General features: G+C 45.8%; 1 protein-coding gene across 4 annotated transcripts in view; it reads right to left on the reverse strand.

Annotated features, from left to right (window-relative positions):
- The window catches only part of FBXL2 (F-box and leucine rich repeat protein 2), a 125,203-nt gene that overhangs the window by 3,215 nt on the left and 98,276 nt on the right, over positions 1-23,712 (reverse strand). For 3 of the 4 annotated variants that reach the window (XM_073333077.2, XM_073333074.2, XM_073333073.2), the window contains 4 exons: positions 17,443-17,503; positions 13,705-13,749; positions 12,897-12,953; positions 175-387 (listed from right to left, as the gene is read on the reverse strand). In XM_073333077.2, the coding sequence (XP_073189178.1) occupies positions 175-387; positions 12,897-12,953; positions 13,705-13,749; positions 17,443-17,503 (376 nt within the window). Of the gene's footprint in view, positions 1-174; positions 388-6,511; positions 6,688-12,896; positions 12,954-13,704; positions 13,750-17,442; positions 17,504-23,712 lie in introns of those variants that run through there. The other variant, XR_012157459.2, reaches the window with a different exon arrangement.

Below are 23,712 nucleotides of genomic sequence, written 5' to 3' on the forward strand. Positions count from 1 at the left end.
CTAAAGTTGGGGATCTTATAAAGTATGTTAATCAACATCCTTAGTCCAAAGCAAGGGAAGGTACGATGAAAACTCTGTTAAGCTACTGTAAGTGTATCCGATAGGATCAGGCTCCCTTGACTGCACAAATAACTGTCTCTCCCAAAGCTGAACCTTTAAAAACACAACACATACTCTTATTCTTTTGATTCCTGCTCGTGTGACTTGCTGACAGTCATATAACTCAATTCTCTCCAAACTGTGGCAGTTCTCCAGGTGCTCTAGGGTCACATCGGTGATAAGAAGACAATTGTCTAACTCGAGGACCTGGAGCCTTTCATGACCACAGGTACTGTTGCTCAGATGCAGAATCCCATCATCTGTGATCAGCTCACAGTGAGATAAGCTCTACAAGACAAAAGGACAATGTAATGTTTCAGTCCACACTCTTTTTTTAATTATTATATCTAATGGAAATGATCAGGACTAGGAACAACCTCAAGCGACTCTGTATTTTTGGATTACCCTGTTCAAAATACTTGTACTGTTAGCTTCTGCAAAAGGATTAGTAATGAAATGGCACTAAGAGGCATATTTAAAATGCTATCTCCTTAAACCTGAAGAGCAGGAGAAGCAGTTGCCAAAATGAGCCGCTTAGGGTTGCAGCAGTCAGAAAGGCGCACTTAAATCATAATTTGACTTCATCATTCCAGACCCAGGGAAGGCACTTTGTAGCAACGGCCAAACTCAGCACTCCCCCTTTGCTCTCTAGAGATGTAGAAATTCTGTTTAGGTTGTTGCACAGTTGGGTGTCTGTGATAAGCCACATGAACACTGCATGCATGTATTCGTGCATACTCTGTGTATCCATGCAAACAATCACCTCAAAGACCCAGTTACTATGCTGAAGTAAAAGACAGTTACCTGTTCCGTAACTGGTGTTCTTCGAGACATGTTGCTCATGTCTATTCCACTGCAGGTGTCTGTGCACGCCATGTGCACCAGTGCCGGAAGTTTTTCCCTTAGCAGTACCCGGGGAGGGGGGGAAGCACCGCTGCTACCCCTGGAGTGGCGCCTCTATATCATGCTATAAGGAGAGTGGGGAGCTACAAGATTTACAGAACAGTTTAATCCGATCCACGTAGAAGGCCAGTGCCCTGCGCACATTGAGTGTGTGGAGGCAGCGTTCCTCATTGAAGGAATGGGGCTTGGGACTGAGCATGGGAAGGAAGATGTCCTGTTCCATATGGAAGGCGGAGACTACCTTTGGGAGGAATGCAGGGTGTGGGCGAAGTTAGACCTTATCCTTTTGGAAGACTGTACGTGGAGGTTCCAAGGTCAAGGCCCTGAGCTCTGAGACACGTTGGGCCAACGTGATTGCTACAGGGAAGGCTACCTTCTCGGAGAGGTGAGACCAGGAACACATGGCTCAGGATTCAAAGGGAGGCCCCGTGAGGCAGGACACCACCAGGTTTAGGTCCCATTGCAGTACAGGGGATCTAGCATACAGGAATGAATGGTCAACCTCTCAGGTAGCGGGAGGTCATAGTATGGGAGAAGACAGAGTGCCCTTGCACCGGTGGGTGGAAGGCCGATATGGCTGCCAAGTGTACTGATAGAGGCAGGAGCCAGCCCTTGGGTCCTAAGGGACAGGAGGTACTCAAGGATAAGCTGGAGTGGTGTGGACAATGGGGAGACTCCTCGCTCCCTCGCCCACCTGGAAAATCTGGACCACTTCGCCAGGTACGTCCAGCATGTGGACGGCATCCTACTTTCCAGGAGGACCCGCCTGACTTTCTCAGAACTCCTCCTCATCTAGCCACTGAGCAGCCACACTGTCAGGTGAAGAGTGGCCAGATTGGGATGAAGGAGGCGGCCCCCGTTCTGGGAGAGGAGGTCTGGGCGAAGCGGCAACCTCCTCGGAGGGGCCGCCAACAGGTCCAGTAGGGTCCAGTACCAGTGTTGATGGGGCCAGGATGATACGTGCCTTGTCTGTTTTCACTTTTCTAGAACCTTGCCTATAAGGGGAAATGGTGGAAAAGCATAGAAAAGCTGGTCTGACCACTGCAGGAGGAAGACATCTGAGATCGCGTCCCTTCCCAACCCCACCCCGGAACAAAACAGGGGGCAACGCCGGTTCCGGCAGGTTGCAAAGAGGTTCACGTGGGGAATTCCCCACTCTCGGAAGAGCCGGTGAGTGACCTCCGAGTGGAGCGACCACTTGTAATGGAGGGAGAAAACCCTGTTGAGGCAATCGGGCTGTGCATTGCGGGCGCCCAGTAGGTGGAAAGCCCTCAGAGAGATGTCATGGACTATACAGAACTCCCATAAGCTCAGGGCTTCCCAGTTGCCCTACGTTGCCTATTGATGTAGAACATCGCAGCAGTGTTGTCCGTAAGGACTCTGACCACCTTGCCGTGAAGCTGCGTGATGAAAGCCACACATGCGAACCGTATCGCCCTGAGCTCCCTGACACTTATATGGAAGGACACGTCCGAGGTTGACCACATCCCTTGGGTTTGCATGTTCCCTATGTGGGCTCCCCAGCCCATGTCCGACACATCAGACACCAGGTCTACTGACGGGGCCGTCTCCCAAAAAGGAACCCCTTGAAGCATGTTGCCCAGGGAGGACTACCATTGTAGGGAGGCAATTACCAGGACCATGAGGACCTTGTCCAGGCCGTCCTGTGCTTGGGAGAAGTGGGAGGCTAGCCATAGCCGGAGGGGCCTCATTCGGAGCCTGGCATGCTGGACCACATACGTGCATGCTGCCATGTGTCCCAGGATCTGAAGGCATGCCTTGCTGTTGTCATCGGAAAAGCCGTGACTGAGGCGATGAGACCTTTCAGGATTTCAAACCTGCCCACTGGGAGAGAGGCTGTGGTCCTTAAGGAGTCCAGTAGTGCCCATATGAATTCTATGCGCTGCACCGGGACCAGCATTATTTGGTCTCGTTTACCAACAGGCCGAGATTGGCGCATGTAGACAGGAGCAGATCCACACGGGCCCTCACCTGAGACAGTGAGTTGCCCTTGAGAAGCCAATCGTCCAGATATGGGAACATCTGTACCCCTTCTCGTCTGAGGTAGGCTGCCGCCACCACCATACACTTTGTGAATACCCTGTGCACCGTGGATAGGCTAACCGGGAGAGCCGTGAACTGGTAATGATCGGGCCCCACCAGGAAACGGAGGAACCGCCTGTGCCCTTCAAAAACATGGATCTGGAAATACACGTCCTGAAGGTCCAGGACCGTGTACCAGTCCCCCGAGTCCAGGGAGGGGATAATAGAAGCCAGGGACACCATGCGGAACTTGGACTGGACCATAAACCAATTGAGATTCCGCAGATCTAGGATGGGCCTGAGACCCCCTTTCGCCTTTGGGATCAGGAAATATTGGGAGTAGAAGCCCCTGCCCTGGAACTCTACTAGCACTCTCTCCTCTGCCCCCAGGCGTAGTAGTGGTTCCACCTCCTGACCTAAGAGGTGAATGTGCTCTGGGTCCCCTGAGCCCGCCAGGGACGGGGGGTGGTTGAGCAGGGGTGAACTGAACTGCAACATGTAGCCCTTGGAAATGGTGTTGAGGACCCAGCAGTCCGAGATTATTCGTGACCATTCCCCATGGAAGGCAGAAAATCGGTTGCTGAACACAAACTTTATTAGTAGGGGGATTTCCATGGCAACTACCCTGGTGCCCCCCTGCAAATAGTCAAAACCGCTTCTTTTCCTGCCTCTTGCCCTTAGAAAGCCCAGGCTGTGGGGCAGAACGGGACTGTCACTGAAGCCAGCACTTTTGGTCTCTTGGCCTCTTGTAAGGGGGCTCATATCTGCTCTGTAAAGAGCTGACGTCTGTGGTTTGGCATTGTCCTTAGCCGGAGGGACGTATAGGCCCAAGGTCTGCAGGGTGGTGCGAGAGTCTTTCATCCTATGCAGCCTAACATCCATCTGTTCGGCGAACAGGGCTTTCCCGTCTAACAGCAGGTCCTGCATGAGGGACTGGGCCTCTGCCGAAAACCTGGACAGGAGGAGCCATGATGTCTTGCGCATGGAGATCGGGGAGGCCATCGAGTGAGTTGCTGTATCCGCCGCGTCCGATGCTGCCTGCAGGGCAGCTTTGGCTGTCATCGCCCCCTTGTCCACCAATGCCTTAAAGTCCTTCCTATCCCGCTCTGGGAGGAGTGGCTCGAACTTTGGCAGGGACTCCCATAAATTAAAATCATATCGGCTCAGTAAGGCCTGATGGTTGGCCACCCTGAGCTGGAACTCGAAGAAGAGTAAAGTTTTCTACCAAAAGAGTCTAGTCTCCTGGTGTCTTTATTCTTGGGGGTGGGTGCAGGCTGGCCCTGCTGCTCCCGGTGGTTCACAGATTCCACCATCAGAGAGTTAGGTGCTGGGTGGAAGTAGAGGTATTCATGGTTCTTGGCCGGCACAAAATACTTCCTCTCAGCCTTCTTGGAAATCGGGGCCAGAGAGGCAAGAGTTAGCCACAAGGCGTTGGAGATGTTGGCTACTCCTTGGTAAAGGGGTAAAGCCACACAGCCAGGCACCAAGGGGGACAGTACATTAAAGAGGGAATCAGACGGGCCCTCCATCTCCTTGGCCTGCAGCTGGAGGCTTGACGCCACCCGCTTTAGCAGGTCTTGATGCGCCCTGAAGTCTTCATGTGGAGCAGAGGGCAGCGGTAATGTGATGGTGTCATCCAGTGCAGGAGAGGAGGCTGGCACGGGGTTGTGGGCCTCAGCTGGTGCCGGGGGATCAACCCCCAGGTCGGAGTCCAGGCACGGAGCCAATGACTCATGACCTGTCCACTTGTCCCTCTGCCTAGATAGCGAGGCCAACAGGGCCTCGGACGCCCTTGGGTTCCTGCCTGGGTGGGCATCAGCAGCCACGGTGCCCATTGACACCACTGTCCCTGCCATGGGGCTCCTTGCCACTGACCATGCTGTGGGCCCGGTAGCGCTATCTGCTCCGGCTGAGCGGTATGGCCCAGTGAGGGGCGGCTGGGTGCCGAGGCAGAGGTCACCACCGACCGAACAGTACCATAGGAGTGGCGGTGCCTACGATGCTGTCTTCCATGGGACCGGGACCTCGACATCGAGGACTGGTACTCGCTGCAAGTACTGTCCCAAGACTCGCTTTGGCGCCTGGAGCTGCGATGCCAGTGACGCGCGGCAGGAGCCCCGTGTGCGACGCCTGACAGAGCGGGAGCTTAAGCAGGAGCGTTTACGCTGGTCACGCTGATACCAGCTACGATAGCTGCATCGTGAAGAGGAGCGCCTTCGACACCTATCCCAGTGCCTGCATCCGCTGCTGTATAGCATGGAGGGACCCGGGGACTCCTGCCCGGATGGAACCCTGGTTGGCATCGAGGGTGGTGGACGTGAGCTGCGTGTGGACCAGTTGCTGCGTACTGAACAAGGCAGAGAGTGGTCTTCAGAGTGAGAGCTGCACTGTGCTGGGGAGGCCTGTCGAGCGCCCAGCGGTGGTTTGCCTCGGGACCAGGGGCCTGCCACCAGCAGCGACCGGCAAGCTCAGAATGTCTCGTATGGCCTGTAGAGCCTCCAGCGTCTATGGCATCCTGACCGCAGGAGAGGCGGGTGTCGGCGCTGCTGGGCTACTCCGCTCAGAACGAGTCAGAGATTTCAAGCCTGGGGACTGGGGGGTGGGGGGGGACAGGGACGGACCGAGGGCTGCCCAACCTGGGACCAGCCTCTTCCCCCTTCCTTCTCTTGGCGCCGCTGCGAAGTCTAGCTCTTCCTTTGTTTCTTGGAAGGGGAACGGTGCCGACTGGTGGAGCGGGCTTCGCTGCGCACCGACCATGTGGTGCCCGGTGTCGAGTCTGCACAGTGTACCGGAGTTGGAGTGAGCACTGATTCCATGAGGAGAGCGCGAAGCCTGATGTCTCTCTCCTTCTTAGTTCGCAGCTTGAAAGATCTGCAGATCTTACAGCGTTCACTCACGTGAGTTTCACCCAAGCAGTGAATCACTCCTTGGCATGGAACAGCAATAGGAGTCGTATGCCTTGAAGCTAAGAACTGAGAAACTACTTTCCACGAGTTACTAACAACTAGCTAAAGGTACCACTAAGATCAACTGGAAAGGCTGCAGCAATTTTGGAGCAAGATGTGCCTTCACTGGCAGCAAGAAGGAACTGAAGGTGGGGGGACCTCGCGGCTCCCCTTATAGCATGATATAGAGGCGCCACTCCAGGGGTCGCAGCGGTGCTCCCCCTCACCCCCACGGGTACTGCTAAGGGAAAAACTTCCGGCACCAGTGCACATGGCACGCATGCACGCCTACTGTGGAATACACTTGAGCAAGCATTCGAAGAACTACTGCTCTTTTGGGAGAGTTTTCTCCTCAGCCTTTTGTTTTAGCTTTCATTTACTTATAAAACTCTAGTTTTTTCACCAAGGACTTACTGACACAGGCCTTATACTGAAGGTGGTAAGAGTAGGTTTAAGAATTGTATTTCAAGCATTCAAAGCACGGGCATTCCCTTAAAAGATGCCAGCTTGCATATGTTTACCTCTCATGTTTGAAGAGAATGGAAAAAGCCTCAAGTCCCCCACTCCAGAAAACCATTTCAAGCTGAGCTGGCTCCTGCCTCTTTCAGAGGATTCATGACCTTCACAGAAGCATTGTCAGGATAACAAGACACCCTTGAATTTTCACTGCAGATACTTTGAGGCCATTGTCAGCTACCTATAAAACAAATGCTCTGCACTGTCATCACCTCTGCAGAAAGTCTTGATGTGTTGAGTTGATTCCATCTTTCACTCTGGGCTCTGACCCAGCTCAGCACCATGAATTGTCCAGAGCTACCTGCTCTGTGTGCCTTTTTCCTTGTCTAGAGAGAACTTCTGTCAGAGCAACTCTGGTGTGGAGACAGTGAATGGAAAGTGAATGGAAAGCACTGGCAGGACTTGGCAGTGAATGGAAAGTGGGTACACTTTCAAAATCCTCACCAAAGGCAAACAGCAGCTCTTAACAGTCCTTTAGATCCAGCCACCTCCCACTGAAAGTTCAGATCCAACAATTGGGAGAGCTATGGGCTACCTGTATCCTTACCTCAGCCTGTAGCACGTTAGACCTTTTACTCCAGCAGGACAACAAATTTTGAGGACTACTAGTCTGGCACTGGCTGGATAAAAATGTATTTAAAAAATAAAAATGGGATTTTATTAATTTAAATTAAATACAAGGTTATTTAAAATAAACCTATTAAAAATCCACTTTGAAATGACAACCTATTGTAAGCACTAAATTTACTATAATCTTAAAATCATTTAAATTAAATAAAAATAATATTAAGCAGTATGTTTTCTGCCAAGATTTAAAGAAAGTCAAACCACTGAACTGGGGGAAATCTCTGGCTAAGCACCTGGAACCAGAGTTTATTAAAGTGCTAGTCAACTTTTGACAGCAATTAGTCTCTTCTGCAGATACAGAGAGTATATTTGCTTCATTTCAGTTTATTCAACAAGTTCAGTTCAATGGCTAGTTCATTCAAAGTTAAGAAACCAACTGAGAGTTGAAAAAGCAGAACAGCTTGTTTTCCTCTTCTAATCAATGAATAAAAATTAGGTGTGAAAGAATGAGATCTATCAGTTCTAAAATCTGAAGGACATAATGAATTGAACTGCTTGTTTCTAGTTACTAACTACAGATATTTTCTTTGTTTAATCAGTTTTAAATGGAAAACGTGTTTTGATAAACTGATTTTCTTACGTATTCAGCGCTTTTAAGGTAGTTTTATTTATTAAAAAAATTAAATGGTATATTTTAACTGAAGTTGAGTTTCCATCCAAATAGAGCTTGACAAGGTGGGTGAAGTAATATCTTTCTTTCATTGTGGCTTGAAAACTTGTCTCTCTCACCAGCAGAAGTTGGTCCACTGAAAGATATTACCTCAACCACACCTTGTCTCTCTAATATCCTTGAACCAACATGGCTGAAACTATACTGCATCCACCAATCATCATTTTCTGTAAAAATTAAGAATCTGAATAAAGGTAAATTAAGCTATATAATTGCTTAAATAAAGGCATATAGATAAATTGTATCCTCCTGATTAACAAAAAGAAGTACCTAATTTTAGTGTGAAGTTTATAGTTGCAAACATATTTTAATGGTTACCAACCTTTATTGGTAATGAACCTTTGCTTAGCAAAATAACTTTAATTTATTTTAATTGTGATTTGTAGTTGTACTTTTTAAAGTTGCTTATTTAAATCATGATTTACAGTGATAATTTGAAACTTTTTGATTTAAATCAGTGGTTCTCAAACTGATTTGATTGTTTCCCCCTTCTTTGTGTCTGAGTAGTTTAGGCTCCCCCCACCACACAAGTACATAGACAGTTTTTAAAAAAATTCAACATGCAGCTCTCACTAAATATTAAAAACAGTAAGGCATTGATTCAAACAGAGCCACCGATCCACTGTAATAAGAGCAAAAGCAAAACTGTGATTGTGGTCAATGCTTACAATTAAATGTGCTCACTGCGTCATAGCAAATGAGGACCTGATATGTCTGGAAGAATCAGCTTTGCTAGTTGTTCATTGCTGTGGGTAAAATGTGCAAAATATGTTTGTTTTTCCCCCCTAAAGCTTCTTCCCCCTTGCCCCCCAGTTTGACCACCTCTGATTTAAATCAATCCGTCCTGCTGTGGCAAACCCTTATGTACTTGCTTTGGTTTATGAGGGATTCTTGGCTATTAACAGGCAGACACTAGCCTGTATATCAGGGGTGGGCAAACTTTTTGGCCTGAGGGCCACATCAGGGTTCTGAGACTGTATGGAGAGTAGTACCCCATAAGTAGCACATTCCTAAGGGGAGCAATTTAATACACTACACCTGGGTAGGGAAGGCTGTATCTCCCCAAACAGCCTGTCCCCTGTCCCCATCCATCCCCTCCCACTTCTCACCCCCTGACTGCCCCCCCTGAGAACCCCCGACCCATCCAACCCCCACTGCTCCTTGTTCGCTGACCGCCCCCTCCCAGGACCACCTGCCCCTAACCACTGCCCCCCTGGGAGCCCACCTCCTATCCAACCCCTCCTGTCCCCTGAGTGCCCTATCCCCACCCCTGCCCCCTGACAGGCCCCCCCAGATTCCCATGCCTATCCAACCCCCCTGTCCCCTGAGTGCCCCCCTCCCCAAACCTCCGCCCCTTGCTCCCTGTCCCCTGACTGTTCCCTGGGACTCCCTGCCCCTTATCCAATCCCCCCGCTCCCCACCCCCTTATGCTGCTTAGAGCACCAGGACTGGCAGCTGTTAAGTAGTACACCATAAGTAGCACATTCCTACAGAGAGCAATTTAATACACTACACCTGGCTTCTCTCACAGCCATGCTGCCTGGCAGGAGCAGGCAGCCCTGCTGCCTAGAGCCCTGGTAGCATGGCGAGCTGAGGCTGCAGGGGAAGGACTGGGAGCTTGCCCACCTCTGGTGTGAGTAGCATCCTCCTCATCTGTTTTTCCCCTTTACTCAAAGTTGCAAAGGAAGAACAGAAACCAGAAAGAGAGGGAGGACTCAGAACTCTCCAGCTCTAGAACTTTCACTGAATCAGTCTGATGGAGCGAAGGGGGATTTCATCCACTTCTCCAGAGGAACCATCTCAGCATTTCCTCTTCAATTCCAGCTGCTCTGTGTTGTATTTTCATTTTCTTCACCCAACAAGGTGCAGCATTATTAATGTGTTGTGTATTAGCACATCATGTAATGTATGCATATATTATTATTTTTTAAAAGTCACAAAATGAAAGTGCTTACTCCTGTCAACTCTCTCTTATCTTAAGGTCTGCGTTTACATTCTTATCTCCGGTTCAGTCTTTGGATGTTTTGGATCTCATATTTGCCTTCTCTCTGTATATACTTGTATACAAATCCTCCTGAGCACTTATTTGGCTGGCAACCTGGAAATTATCAGGCATCTAAGGGTTAAAAGCACGGGGGTTTGTGTCCTCCACGGCAAAGTCTATTTAAAATAGACCTGTGGTTTCAAGGAAGGAGGGAAGGTTATATGAAGACAAATGTGACCTTTTGGCTATGGCAACAATCTACTGCCTAATTAAGAGAGTTTCACATCCTATGAAATAAGCAGCTTATAAAATTCAGGTTTCCTGAGAGATTGTACTCCAGTGACTTGAAACTGAATAAGACAATCAAGATAGACAGCTGAATTTATGAGGCAAACATACAATAAATTGGTTAGTCTCTAAGATGCCACAAGTACTCCTTTTCTTTTTGCAAATACAGACTAACACGGCTGCTACTCTGATACCTAATGTAATATTCTGTATTAAAGCACAAGATCCTTCAGACTTGATAAATCTGGTGGACATAGTTAACAAGGTAGAAAGTGTCAGGTTTACAGTTTTAAAATCTGACCAGCCTTCTTTATTCTATGTACAAATTAAATTAAGACAAAATTTGTTGAGCTAGCTGAACAATGAATTATTAACAAACAGTATAAACAAAATAACTGATGAGATAAGATTATTTTTCTGCTGATGGAATATCCATAGGCCAATTACAATTTCTCTAGTGTATTTATTTGTTTAAAAAAAATCACATAAAACTGTCAAATGCTTCTGAACGTCTACGAATTGATTAGATAAAGTATTGGAGTGTTTGAATTCTGCCAAGTAAGTGTGTGTCTCTGTTCCCTGATTTGCTCTGTAAGGAAACACTTCCAATATAAATACTGGTGAATTTAAAATTTGATTTCTGCAACTTGGAAATGCACTTTTGTAAATATTTGTGCCACTAACGTTCAATTGGATACATGTTCACAGAAAGCAATCACAAAGAGTTCACAGCATAGTTAAAGTGAATTAATTTAAAACTTTAAATTCAGATTACTGAGCTTCCCCCCACTCCCAATTCACCTGGTGGTGTTCGCTACACAATCTGCCTGAACATTTTGTAATGTTCTCTGCTACACACAGGATAGCACTGGGCAGGAAACTGAATTTTTATTACTAAACAATCACAGAATACATGCTTTCTGTACTATAAAGATGCCAAAATATATATTAACATTGTACCGGTTCTCAGCCAATGGACTGTGACCTCCAAGTAGGTCAGCAGCGGTTGTCTGAGGCACAGGATATCACAATGGATATCACAATCCTATTACCTGTGAAGTAGATTGTTAAAGGAGGAATAACATCCAGAAACCATGACTGCTAATTCCTATGACATCTCCTTTGAAGTACTGGGAGAGGCACCAAAAAATCCTGTATGTACCTAAGGAGGACTGGTTATAAATGGGATTATGATATAAAGAAGAATACAATGCTGTGATTTCTATAGTAATTGCTCCTCTCCATTCATTTTGATCCCTAAACTGCGTTTTATTTCTAAACTTCCTTTTCCATTTCAAGTAAGTGATGCTATAGCATATCGTTCCCAGCCACAGGGACAGATGGCTTTATCAAGAGTTCTTTATAAAATGCTATCTCTAGTCATACCAAATAGATAATTTGATACAGTCTAAGTAAGGCTACAATGAGACTATCAAATGGAACAGTAATTCTTTAAAAAGTAGATTCCCTCTACTGAATGTGATTTCTAAATTACAATATATGTTCAAGTCCACTATTTAATAGGAAGCCAATGAATATTTTGGATTGACTGACCAAGATTTGTGCAGTTTAAAATATATATTTGGATATAAATGATCCTATGAAGATTCAGAGATGGGACTGAAGCCATTTTCAATACCGTGGCGCACACAGGCAAAATATTCTTATAAAGGCTCACATGTAAACAGTTCCTTGTCTGATTGGTAGACTACTTAATTCACTGAACTAAAGCGTACGGTATGTGGAATTATGACCTAGGAATGGGATTGGATGATTAATCTGCATATAGTAGTAAATTCGGTTCCTTTTTAAAGCCAAATCTCTTCCTGAGCCTGCTGCTGCCTTAGTAACACACTTCCTCGAGCTGAGGGTGCGGAGGAAGTCAATGACATGGCCACACAATTAATGAAGAAGTAAACATTTCCTTAATCCCTTCTAAGCATAGATTATAAAGTAGATCTATTTTCTTCAGGTAGATTTAAGGCAGTATATCATAGTGAACAGTGACCTGCCACACATGAAATACAACACCCTTCCTTATGCCAAATGGTAGTGTGACAGTTGGCTCCAAATGCCTAGGCCTAAATTTTCAAAACCCACTAGTGATTTGGGGTACCTCAATTTCAAAGTGGCCAATCTGAGTCACTTTAAGTGGCCTGATTTTCAGAAAATGAGCACCCACCCTATGAAAATCAGATCCATTAAAATATCTCAAGTTGGATTCTTTAAAAATGAGGTACACAAAATCCCTAGTCACTTTTGAAAATGTAGGCAACAAAAACTGACATTAGATACTATAAACCCACTGCTGCAAAAATCACACACATGACCATTTACAGGATTGGGCCATATCTGTATACACTTTTGCTAAGCAATTATCCTTTTTTTAATTAATCATTTGATCTGTTTCAAAATATACTGTATATTAAAATTTCATGATTTCCTAGAAAAATCTTTAGAGGTAAAATATGTAAGACAGCATCTTTAAATATTTTTAAACTGTCTCATGTAGCTTTTTATTCTGACTAATTGCTCACAAGTAAAGGACGGTTACAGGTTCCTTATAACATTTAAGCCATTTTTCTGATTATGTTGGGATTCATAGGTTGCTTTGAGACAACCTACTTACAGTACTTGATGCCATATTTAAAACAGTCTTAGAAATAAGCTTCATATAAAACATATTTTGTAAAAAAGTATAAATTGTACAGTGTTGCAACACAACAAAAAACTAGTAGCTACAGGCTGAGAGCTAATCCTTATTTTGTATGTTTTTTTAAAAATATTTCATTAATAGATACATTATAAGAGTTAAACTCACCAATGCTTGCAGTTTAGGACAGTGAACAGAAAGTTGTATCAATGTGTTATCGGTTATCTAGAGAAGAAACCAAACAATTGGCTACATAAATGCAAAGTTATAGACTGGCTTATACATAATAATAGAGCTGACTAGCTGAAAAAAATCCACTTTGTTCAAGTAGCTTAACTTGTACACTGGGGTTTAATTTTATTCCATTCATACCCTTCTGATCTATAAACCCATAAAGAGGATAAAAAATAAAGTCTTCCCCTTTTCCCAAATTTTATCTGAACAGATGGATGAAGAGCTTAAAACATGGTAGCTTTCAGGAAAACAGTCACTACATGCTGAATTGAACTGAGTCTACCACCAAGCTATCTGGATAGATTTAGTTCACCTTGCCAATTGTCAGAGAAGACGTGAGATGAAAAAAAACCCGCCACCCTTTTTCCAACAAAGTGAGTTTTGTAGACCTTCTTAAAGGTCCAGTACACTCTGCCACGTTTTGTTCCTTTGCTCATTTTTATCATTTGATACCATAAACAACAGATTTGTAACCCAATCCCTACATCAAAGTTAGGCATTTCTCTCTGCCAGATGAAGGTTCTGAAATAAACTCGTTTATTAGACACTTCTCTGGGAAATGGATAAATGTTTGTAATCACCTTTTTTTGAATTCCCCTTTATACAGACCTCCCAATAATTATCTGCATTTACTATCAGAAACAAAAAACAAAAAAATCCACAAAGCACTGATGTTCTGAATGGCATTACAGGTTCTTATAATGGACTTATGATGAATACTCCTTGTAAAACTGATTCTCACCAGAATGCACTCTTCTAAGTCCATCTTTTCCAGTTCATGGCAATTCTAAAAAATTAAAATAAAACAAAAAAATACCACAAGTAAGAGGAAGGGTGGCAGTTTGATCTTGAATTCTAACAGATGGTCCTAACCGCATCACCATTAATACTGGGGCACAGACAAAGGGAGAAAGAACATTTGATTATTACAGTGTTTCAGGCATCCATGCATGCTTTTGCCATTATAAAAATGGTTACATACCTATTCGGTAATTGTTGTTCTTTAAGATGCATTGTACATGTCCATACCACTTTAGGCAAAACTTGTTAGGGCAGCACATGTGACCTCTGCACGCTTCTGCTGCTAGCTGAAAGTATAACAATATGGAGCTGCCCTGACTCCTCCCTCAGTTCCTTCACACTGGAAGCAAGTAATTGCTGTACCTCCAATGTACAAGGGAAGGAGGAAAGGTCGTGGAAAGAACACATGAACAATAGTTCTCAAAGAACAATAGTTACTGAACAAGTACGGAACCGTGTTTTCTTCTTTGCGTGATTGCACATGTCCATTTCACTTTAGGTGGCTAACAGGAGTCTGATGGAGGAGTGTATCAGAGTCTACTTAAACAAGGACTGCAGCACCACTCTCCCAAACTTAGCATTGTACCTAGAGGCCTGGAAGAGAGCATACTGAGCAACGAACATATGAGCAGATGACCAAGAGACAGTCTTGCAAATGTCACTGATGGGAACATGACCCAGGAAAGCAGCCAAAGCTGCTTGACCTCTTGTAGAGCGTGCTAAAACACTTTGAGGTCGTGGACCATTGGCAATATCATTACAAGGATGGGGGAGGGAGGAGATCCAGGAAGAGATCTTCTGTGATGTAACGGGCTATCCTTTCACCCTATCAGCAGAGGCGGCTAATAACTGCAGTGTCCTAAACTCTTTAGTCCTGTCCAGGCAGGAAGCCACAGCTCTGCAAACATCTAAGTATGGAGCTTTTCCTCAACTTTGCATGAGTGAGGTTTGGAGGGAAAAAGTTGATAAGTAAAGTCTGATGCATATGAAAATCCAAAAGCACTTTCGAGAGAAATTTAGGGTGTTGATGCAAACCAACTTTGTCCTTGTAAAATAATATCTAAGGAAGGTCAGCCATCAAAGCCTAAAGTTCTCCTGGCCAAAGTAATAGCTACCTGGCATGCTACATTCATCAAGAGGTGAAACAATGAGCATGTAGCAATAGGTTCAAAGGGGGCCCCATTAAAACTGAGAGAACCAAATTTAGCTTCCAGGATGGAGTTGGGTCTCAAATACATGGGAAAAGCCTACCCAAACCTTTCAAGAACTTTATAGTTATAGGGTTGAAGAAAACAGCATTCCACTATCCTATAGATGAAAGGGTTAAGATAGCAGCCAGATTAACCCGCAGGGCACTGACAGAAAGACATTTCTCCTTTACGTGAAGCAGGTAATGAAGAATAAACTGAATGGGAACCCATAAATGAAAGGTATCTTTCTGCTGGGACCACACAGAAAACATCTTCCATTTTATGAAGTGTACCTAGTGGAGGGCTTTCCGCTATCAAAAGAATGTTTCAAATTGCAATAGAACAAGTAGTTAACTACTGAGTAGTTAACCACTGAACATAACCAATCAGGTTCAGGCTAAGAGGGTTGGGATGCAGTTTGGCCATGGTTCTGGGACACTATGTCTGGGACCCGAGGAAGGATTATGGCAAGGGTGGCCAACCTGTGGCTCTGGGGCCACATGCAGCTCTTCAGAAGTTAATATGCAGCTCCTTATATAGGCACCTACTCTGGGGGTGGAGCTACAGGTGTGCTCACTGCTCAACCCCTGGCTCTGCCCCCACTCCACCCCTTCTTGCCCCATCCCCTGAGCCTGCAGTGCCCTCACTCCTACCTCTCCTCACCAAAGCCTCCTGCCCCCCACAAAACAGCTGATCAGGAGGTGCGGGGAGGGTGGGGGAGGCACTGATCAGCGGGACTGCCGGTAGGCGGGAGGTGCTGGGAGTGGGGGGCGGGAGCTGATGGGGTGCTGCTGATGTATTACTGTGGCTCTTTGGCAATGTACATTGGTAAATTCTGGCTCCTTCTCAGGCTCAGGTTGGCCATCCCTGGATTATGGGATTTCAAACTGAAAGGTTTAACAGGTCTGAAAACCAATGCTATCAAGGCCAGGCTGCTGCTATCAGAATTAAACAGCATGATCTTGCCTGAGTTTGCCCACCACTCTCAGCACCACAGGGACTTGGGGGTGTGGGAGGGAAGCATTAAAAAGTTTCCCCTTTCAGGATAGTAGAAAGGCATCTGATACACACCTTGAACCAACACTCATCCTGAAACAGAACTGGTGACATTTCCTGTTCTGTCAGGTAATAACCATGTCCATTTCTGGCATTCCCCATATCTGAAAAATGGACTCTGCTATGTCAGGTCTGAGGGGACCATTTGTAATCTCTTCTGAACAATCTCCTGAAATGGTGCACTAGACAGTTCTGAGACCCAGGAAGGTGAGCTGTTTTGAGCATAATTGTGTTCTTGATGCAAAAAGACCAGAGGTTCATTGCTTCTTGGCAAAAGAGGTCTGATCTGGTACCTACATGCTTGTTAAGGCAGAACATAGCAGCAGTGTTGTCTGAGTACTTGTATGGAACAAGCCACAATGTGGGAAAGAAAAGGAGAAAAATGCATCCGATGAAGTGAGCTGTAGCTCACGAAAGCTTATGCTCAAATAAATTTGTTAGTCTCTGAGGTGCCACAAGTACTCCTTTTCTTTTTGCGAATACAGACTAACACAGCCGCTACTCTGAAATGTGGGAAAGAAATACTTAACAGGCCCCAAAATTACTGCAATAAAATCAAATAACCCAGAGACAACATAAATACAACAAGAACTAACTGACCTCCCCATATAGATCATATAGCACTATTATCCAGCCCTACCAAACCCTGCACATGCTAACAAATTCGGGATATTACAGCCCTGATAAGGAAGCATGTTCCAAAGGTCTAGAGAGTACCCTGCCAGCTGCCCCCTATGCCCATGGAACTAAAATAGCTCTTGTTCATATCAAATGTTTGTTACACGACTCCTATTTAAATAAAACCATTTTTGTGCTTCGTTATATTTAAAAATAAACCTTACAAATGTTATAAAAGAGTGAAACAAAAATTAGATCCATTAAAATAGAAACCTTTTTCCTTTAAATATTCAGTTCCATCCAGTCCCTAAATCAACACAGTAAGTCTGCATCTAACTTTAAGTGCTATAGAAGTGTCACTGAAGTCAATAGGCATGAGTTAAGGCTTAACTGAAAATATTATCTAGATATATTTTGCAGCAATAACTGATACACAGAACAATCTGCTATAAGGAGACTTTCTGTACTTAGGAAGCCTGCTTGCATTATATTTTATAGCTTTCGGCTTTAAAATTATTGTTCTATGTATGAAAAATACAGGTGACTATATTTAAATGCATTTTTAGAAAAAAATTAGAAGAGCAGGGGCGGGGAAGGGAGAAAGCCACTCTAAAAAATATTCCAAGCTCCAGTTATTTGTAATTACGTTCCAGAAATAAAATCAATTATTTTGGTTCTTTTCTGGCCACCTCCTGTAAGGAGCCTCCCTTCTACTCTACTTTCTTCTCATCCTCCCCAGCATGACTGGATAAATTCAGATATGTACAGTAGCAGTGAAAATTAGGTAAACTGTACATTTTTAAAATAATCCTTACCCGTGCTAAAAGTGTAAAACCTGCATCCGTCAGGTGGGAACATCTTGCAGCTTCCAAAATCCTGAAAAAATAATTGTTTTCAACATAAAAATATTACTGATACAGTAATGAAAAGCAATTATTTCTTTTTATTTCAATATATTGTCAATATATTGTAACATAAAACTGATTTAGAACCAAAGTCGTAAGTCCATTTTCATAGTATTTTGCAATTTTAAAAAAGGCAGGACTAATTTTTGATTTAGCTAATCAGAAAGATGTTCAGGCTACATAGCACAATTAAATTATGTACAATTAAAAATTATACCTATGGACATCTGTAAAGAAAAAAATTTACAGTGAATTCTTGTACTTCTAAGGCTATGTATATACTTATTGTAATTCTAAAACTGTATTTGGAAAAATACCATTTTCACTGCATATCTTATTCCCGATACACAAAGAAATAAATGCATTAGACAGTTTGTTGAGTTTGTATATTGTGGAAGAGTACAGAAAGAGTATAGGGAGGAATTTAGGAAAGTGCAGGTCAAGCCTTCACAATATGCCTCCAATGTTCTATTTATTGTCAAGTTCTTATATTAAGCATTTTGGCTTCAGGTATCAGAAAGCAAGGAGACAAACAGCTGTCAAAACCAAAACGTAAAGCCAAACCTACCTGATTCAATCTTCCAGAAACAGATATAGAAATATATTGGGAAAAAACTCATTACCTGAGAAGCAGTCCCTTAGGAGAGGTGTGAGTGAAGTAAGATAAGAGAAAAAAGGAAACTATAACAATACCAGTACGTATAGTTTTCATTGTAGTACTTCCGCTCTTCCCTTGTTCAAGTTTACACTAAGCAGATGGTAGTGAGTAGCGAGACTAACAAGGAGAGAATGTCACAGAGTAACCACGTGCACAAACTCTCCCATTCAACACAACAGCCATTTCCTTTATGTTTGACACACAAATTCATAAAGGAGAGATAAAGGAAATAGACTAAGAGACTGCTGATTTAGATTTCTCAGTATAAACTAGCATAGGTATCAAAGCTTAGAGGTAGGCTATCAAAATGTGCCTTTCTACCATAATGCATTACACATCTAGTTTTCAAAGTGCTAACCATAAAGCACTATTCAGAAATGCCTCAAAATCTCATCTCCCTCTCAGTAGGGTCACTGAGTAAATACTCTCTTAGTACAGAAACCCTCTTCTGTCAGTAGGGTTATATTGAACATCCATATGACCTTCATAGGCTTCTCAGGCCCACATTCTTCTTCAAGTGATGGTCCTTACATGATTCCAAACATGGGTGCGCAGTTTTTGTAGTAGTTTGCGTTGACCTGCACATCAATGTGGGTCATCCACATGCTCGCATCTGAGGCGATCAGAGGCCGTGAAGGTTGACACCGCTCCAGTTCCCTCTTATCGTCGCATGGCCAGAGTCAGAATCCCTGTTCCTCAGTGCTCCTAGCCTTGCTAAAAGACACGCTTGGCTGTTTTTCCAGTAGCTAGAGTTGTATATAGTTGTTTATAGTGTAGATATTATTGTTTAGATTCCTAGGTGATTAGTATCCTCATTGAACCCTTCCCCCATCAGGGAGATCCTCCCTCCAGGGATTATGCCCTGGCAACCAGCTTCAAAACCTGTGCTTCTTGCCTGCATTCCTTCTCTGTGAGTGACAAGCACCAACGGTGCCTCTACTGCCTCAGCAAAGCTCAAGTCATCACCTGCTGCTCCATCTGCTGCTCATTTCTGCTCAGAATGAGAGAAGTGAGAGAACTTCGCCTTCATAGCTTTCTAATGGAGGAGCTTATGTGCGCACATGCACAGTCAGATCCAGACTGGCAGATCTGCTGGAATGACTCCCATCACCACCAATGAGTGCCTCTCCATCTTCGTCCAAGGCACCAAACCCAGGGGTACCGCCGCAGCAGCCCACTGTGAGCTTAAGAAACACGGACATGGGCATAAAGTTGGCTCCCCAACAGGGACTGCCCCTAACCACAGTGTTGCCTTCCTGAGCCATGCCAAGTCGGGTGAGAAGTCATGCACCGACCCAAACTGCTCCAGCTCCCAAGAAACCCCAGAGAGAGCATAAGTTGAAGTACCGATCCGATCTGCTGGTGTCGCCTCCAGCCGTGGTCACTGGTCCGGCTTCCTCATCACTTCTGGCACCATTGATGATGCCAGGCCCCTCCAGGCCACCATGCATAGGTCCCTGCGCACCTGGAACCACTGATGCCTACTGCGGAGCTGTTGCTCCCATATGTTCCCAGGTTCCCCGCTACTGTCTGGTCCCCCAACCACCACCGAGCTCCCTTCTCTGGTGGATGAACCCCTCCTTCTTTTCCCAGCACAATGCATATCTTCCACCCACCTTGCACTGGCGGCTCTGCCCCATTGGACCCGTCCTCCAACTCAGAGGACTTTTCAGAGCTGGATTCCCTCATTCTCACCTGCACATATCCCAGGCACCGACCATCCTATCTACTGGTGTATGACCTTACTTCCAACACATGGCTCCACTATCCCTGGTGCCTGCCAATGCCCGACAACCTGTACACTTGGCCTCACTGGCCTTCTTGGGACTGTTACCAGGACTGTGGACTACCACTGGTAGCCTCTTAACAACCTTCCCCGGCCACACACCAGGCTTTTCTCAGTTGACAACAAACCAGAGGATGCTACAGTACAGCCGGTACTATCCGTACCACCGGTCCCACTGTAGCCTCGTTGTCACCGGACGAGGCACTAATTCTGCCTTCCCTTTCCCCACTGGATGACCATAAACAATACCACAACGTGCTTCAGCAGCTCTTGGCCTCCTAGTGGAGGAAGATCAAGACACATTAAACCAGGTCCAGAATATCCTGAAACTGCCGGGACCCTCCCGCACTGCCCTCCACATCCATGAAGCCATGCTGCAACCAGCACAGTTGGTCTGGCATACACTGGTATACACCCTACTCCTTTAAGCAGCAGAGTGATGCTACTTCGTCTCATCGAAAGGAACAGACTTCCTTTTCACTCCCCCACCCCCAACTCACTGGCGGTTCACGTGGCGATGGAATGCACTCACCAACACCACCTGAAGTCCACCCTTACACACACTCACAAAACCCCAGACAGAGCGGCGAAGAAGCTGGACCAGTCCTGCATCACCAATTACGAGGCCATGTTGGCAAAGTACAACTTTCTCACGTACTCCAAACTTTCATAGTTTCAGGGTTTTCTTCTGCCAGACAAACAACATGAGTTCCAGACACTATTTGATGAGGGCAAACTGGTTACTAAGGTGAGCCTCCAGGCAGTGGGTGATGCTGCTGACATCACCTCACGCTCCCTGGTGACCGGAGTCATACTCCGATATGAATCCTTGCTCCAATTGTCCAGACCTCTCTTGAGGACCTCCCCTTCAATAACCAGAAACTTTTTAGTGACAGGACGGAAGAGTCCCTGCACTCACTCAAAGGCTCTCATGCCCCTCTGCAGTCACTTGGCATTTACACCCCAGACTCTTCCCTCTCTACTTCCAAAGACAACAAGTGCTATCATGACATCAGCAGCATGCTCAATAGCCCCATTACTCTGCCACTACAACCTCTGCTCTCTCAACCGTCCTGCTATGTCAGTCTAAGCAACAATTTTGACACTCTCACCAAGATCCGTAAATGTCTCCCTACCCCTCCGTCTTGCCCTCTTTCCCCACAATTGGGGCAAGACCATCACAGACCACTGGGTACTGGACATCATTCACCAGGGGTACTCTATAGAATTCCTCTTTCCCCTCCCCCCCCCCGCTGGCTGTGGAGATCTTCTCTGAGAGGAAGCAGATGCCCTTCTCATTGGAAGCTTCTCCACTTTATGGTTGGTCACTCCCACTGTCAGTTCCATGACCTTCCCTTCGGTATCACCACCAATCCATATGTATTCACAAAAGTCTTCCCCATTGTCACAGCCCACATGCTATGCCTCCGCCACTCCGGGTTTCCCTGCCTAGACGACTGGCTCCTACTGGCCAGGTGGTTAGGTGGTATAGGTGGTTAACAACCATTAATGAAAGGTCTAAGTGTGTGACAGAGAGCACTATATGGCTACACCTGCCATTATCATATGCAGTTGAACAGGAAACACAAACTATTCCCCCCTTTTCAGCTAAAGTATAGTAGATCACTGAGGCAACCACCTCCTCTGAGCTATACAGACTCTTTGCGATATTTATTTATTTATTGGGGCATGCCTGGACACTCTGGTGGGCCAGGCTTTCCTCCTGGCAGATCGGTTTACCATCTTTACTTCTCGCATCACTTTACGCCACAAACCACACACCTGCATCCACGAATGCCTCTCTCTCCTCGATCACATGGCAGCCTGCACCTCTATAATTCCCTATGCCCACCTCCATATGCACTGCCTTCAACTATAGATCAGATCAACCTACAAACCGCAGACAGACCCCTTGGACAAGTCCGTCCCTCTCCTCTGTTTCATCCTGGCCTCCCTCACCTGGCAGACTGACTTGCCCAAGGTACTGATAGGCACCCTGTTACACCTCCTGCCTCCTGCACCACTCTAACTATGGACACCCCCTTACAGGTTGGGGTGCCCACCTGGATGCTCATACGGCCCAGGGCCTCTGGACACTAAGAGTGGCCAGGATGCATATCAACATCCTGGTTTTGCGAGCTGTCCATTTTGCCTGTCAGGCATTCCTTCCTCTTACACAATCACATCACATTCAACTGCTATCCGACAACATGGTGGCAATTTTATATATCAACAAGCAAGGCAGTGCCAGATTGCCCCCTCTGTGTGTGGAGGCCATCCAACTCTGGAACTGATGTATCAGATAAAATGTCATGATACAGGCCATGTACTTTCCAGGCGCCAGCAACTCCCTCGCGGACATGCTCGGCAGGTCATGCTCAGCGGGTCCTTCTATGCTAACCACGAGTGGGAACTACACAATCCCACACTATGCTCAGAATTCCACTGCTGGGGCACCTGGCGTCGGGACCTGTTTGTGACCAACAAGAACCAAAACCTCCCCCTCTTTTGTTCCAGAGCAACACTTGGGATAGACTCACAGGGCAATGACTTTCTCCTGCCCCCCAGTGAAGTCCACTATGCCTTTCTACCCATTCCCCTCCTGCACAAGATTCGATAGGAACAAGTGACGTTCATACAGATAGTCCTCTTTTGGCCTTGCCAAGATTGGTTCATGGACCTCCTCCACCTCTCTGCTCATCACCGGATCCACCTCTGCCCTCACCCAGATCTCCTCACACAGACGCTAGGCCAACTCTGACATCGCAACCTGAGCCTGGTCCATCCCACGGTATTTGGATGGAGCTCGCAAGCAAACAGAGCATGCTCCACCCCAGTGCATGACATTCTCAAGCACAGCAGGAAGCCACCCACCAGGGTCTGCTATCAGGTGAAACAGAAGTGTTTCACCACATGGGCACGCTGACAACATCAGCCACTAGACTCCATCTCCATTCCTATCCTCCTGGACTACCTTCTCCAACTTGAGATGTCGGGCCTATTTGGCTTCCAATACCCACCCTCCATTGCCTCTGCTATGGCCTACTTTGCTTACCGGTAAGAGGGATACTGGAGCAGCAGCAACCCACATGGCCTCTTATAGCCTCGGATGCGAGCTTGCGGACAATGTGCTTGTGGGTTAATGGACACTACTAAAAAAACTGTTCCGGCTCCAGCACAGGGCACACACGCACACCAACGTTTGGAATCCAAATAGGGACCACACATCTCAAAGAAAGCTCCAGTTACAGTAAATAACCTCCTCTTCTGTAGTTTTGAGCAGCTCATCATAGGTGATTAGCAATCCTTAATGAAAGCCTGGATAGAGCAAACACATAACTGGTGCGAAAATTATTTAGAATGTCAAGCATAAGGGGAAACATGTTTTAGGATCACCCATGTGTTATCCCTTTCTTTGTCTGCATACCACTTATCTTTTTTTTCAATTCTAATTATGTGTGTTACCTCTGCCTCTCACCAACCCTGCAAACCTCTTCTCTAATGCTCCATAACATAAAAACATGCAAAGTGATGGGATATGCTTTAAAAAGAAAGAGCAATCACGCAACTTACTTGCTACACATCTGGTTGAAAAGCACTGAACACTGGTGCACGGGCAGCAGTGGGTGAGAAAGGAAAAGAATGGCAATTCCACCTTCAGATTTGTTGTCCCTGGATCTAATGACGGGGTGTGGAGAGGTGAGCTAACAGCTGTCCTACTGTGTCATTCAGCTAG

This window comes from Lepidochelys kempii, chromosome 2 (genome assembly GCF_965140285.1).
Source record: "Lepidochelys kempii isolate rLepKem1 chromosome 2, rLepKem1.hap1, whole genome shotgun sequence".
Lineage (NCBI taxonomy): Eukaryota > Metazoa > Chordata > Testudines > Cheloniidae > Lepidochelys > Lepidochelys kempii.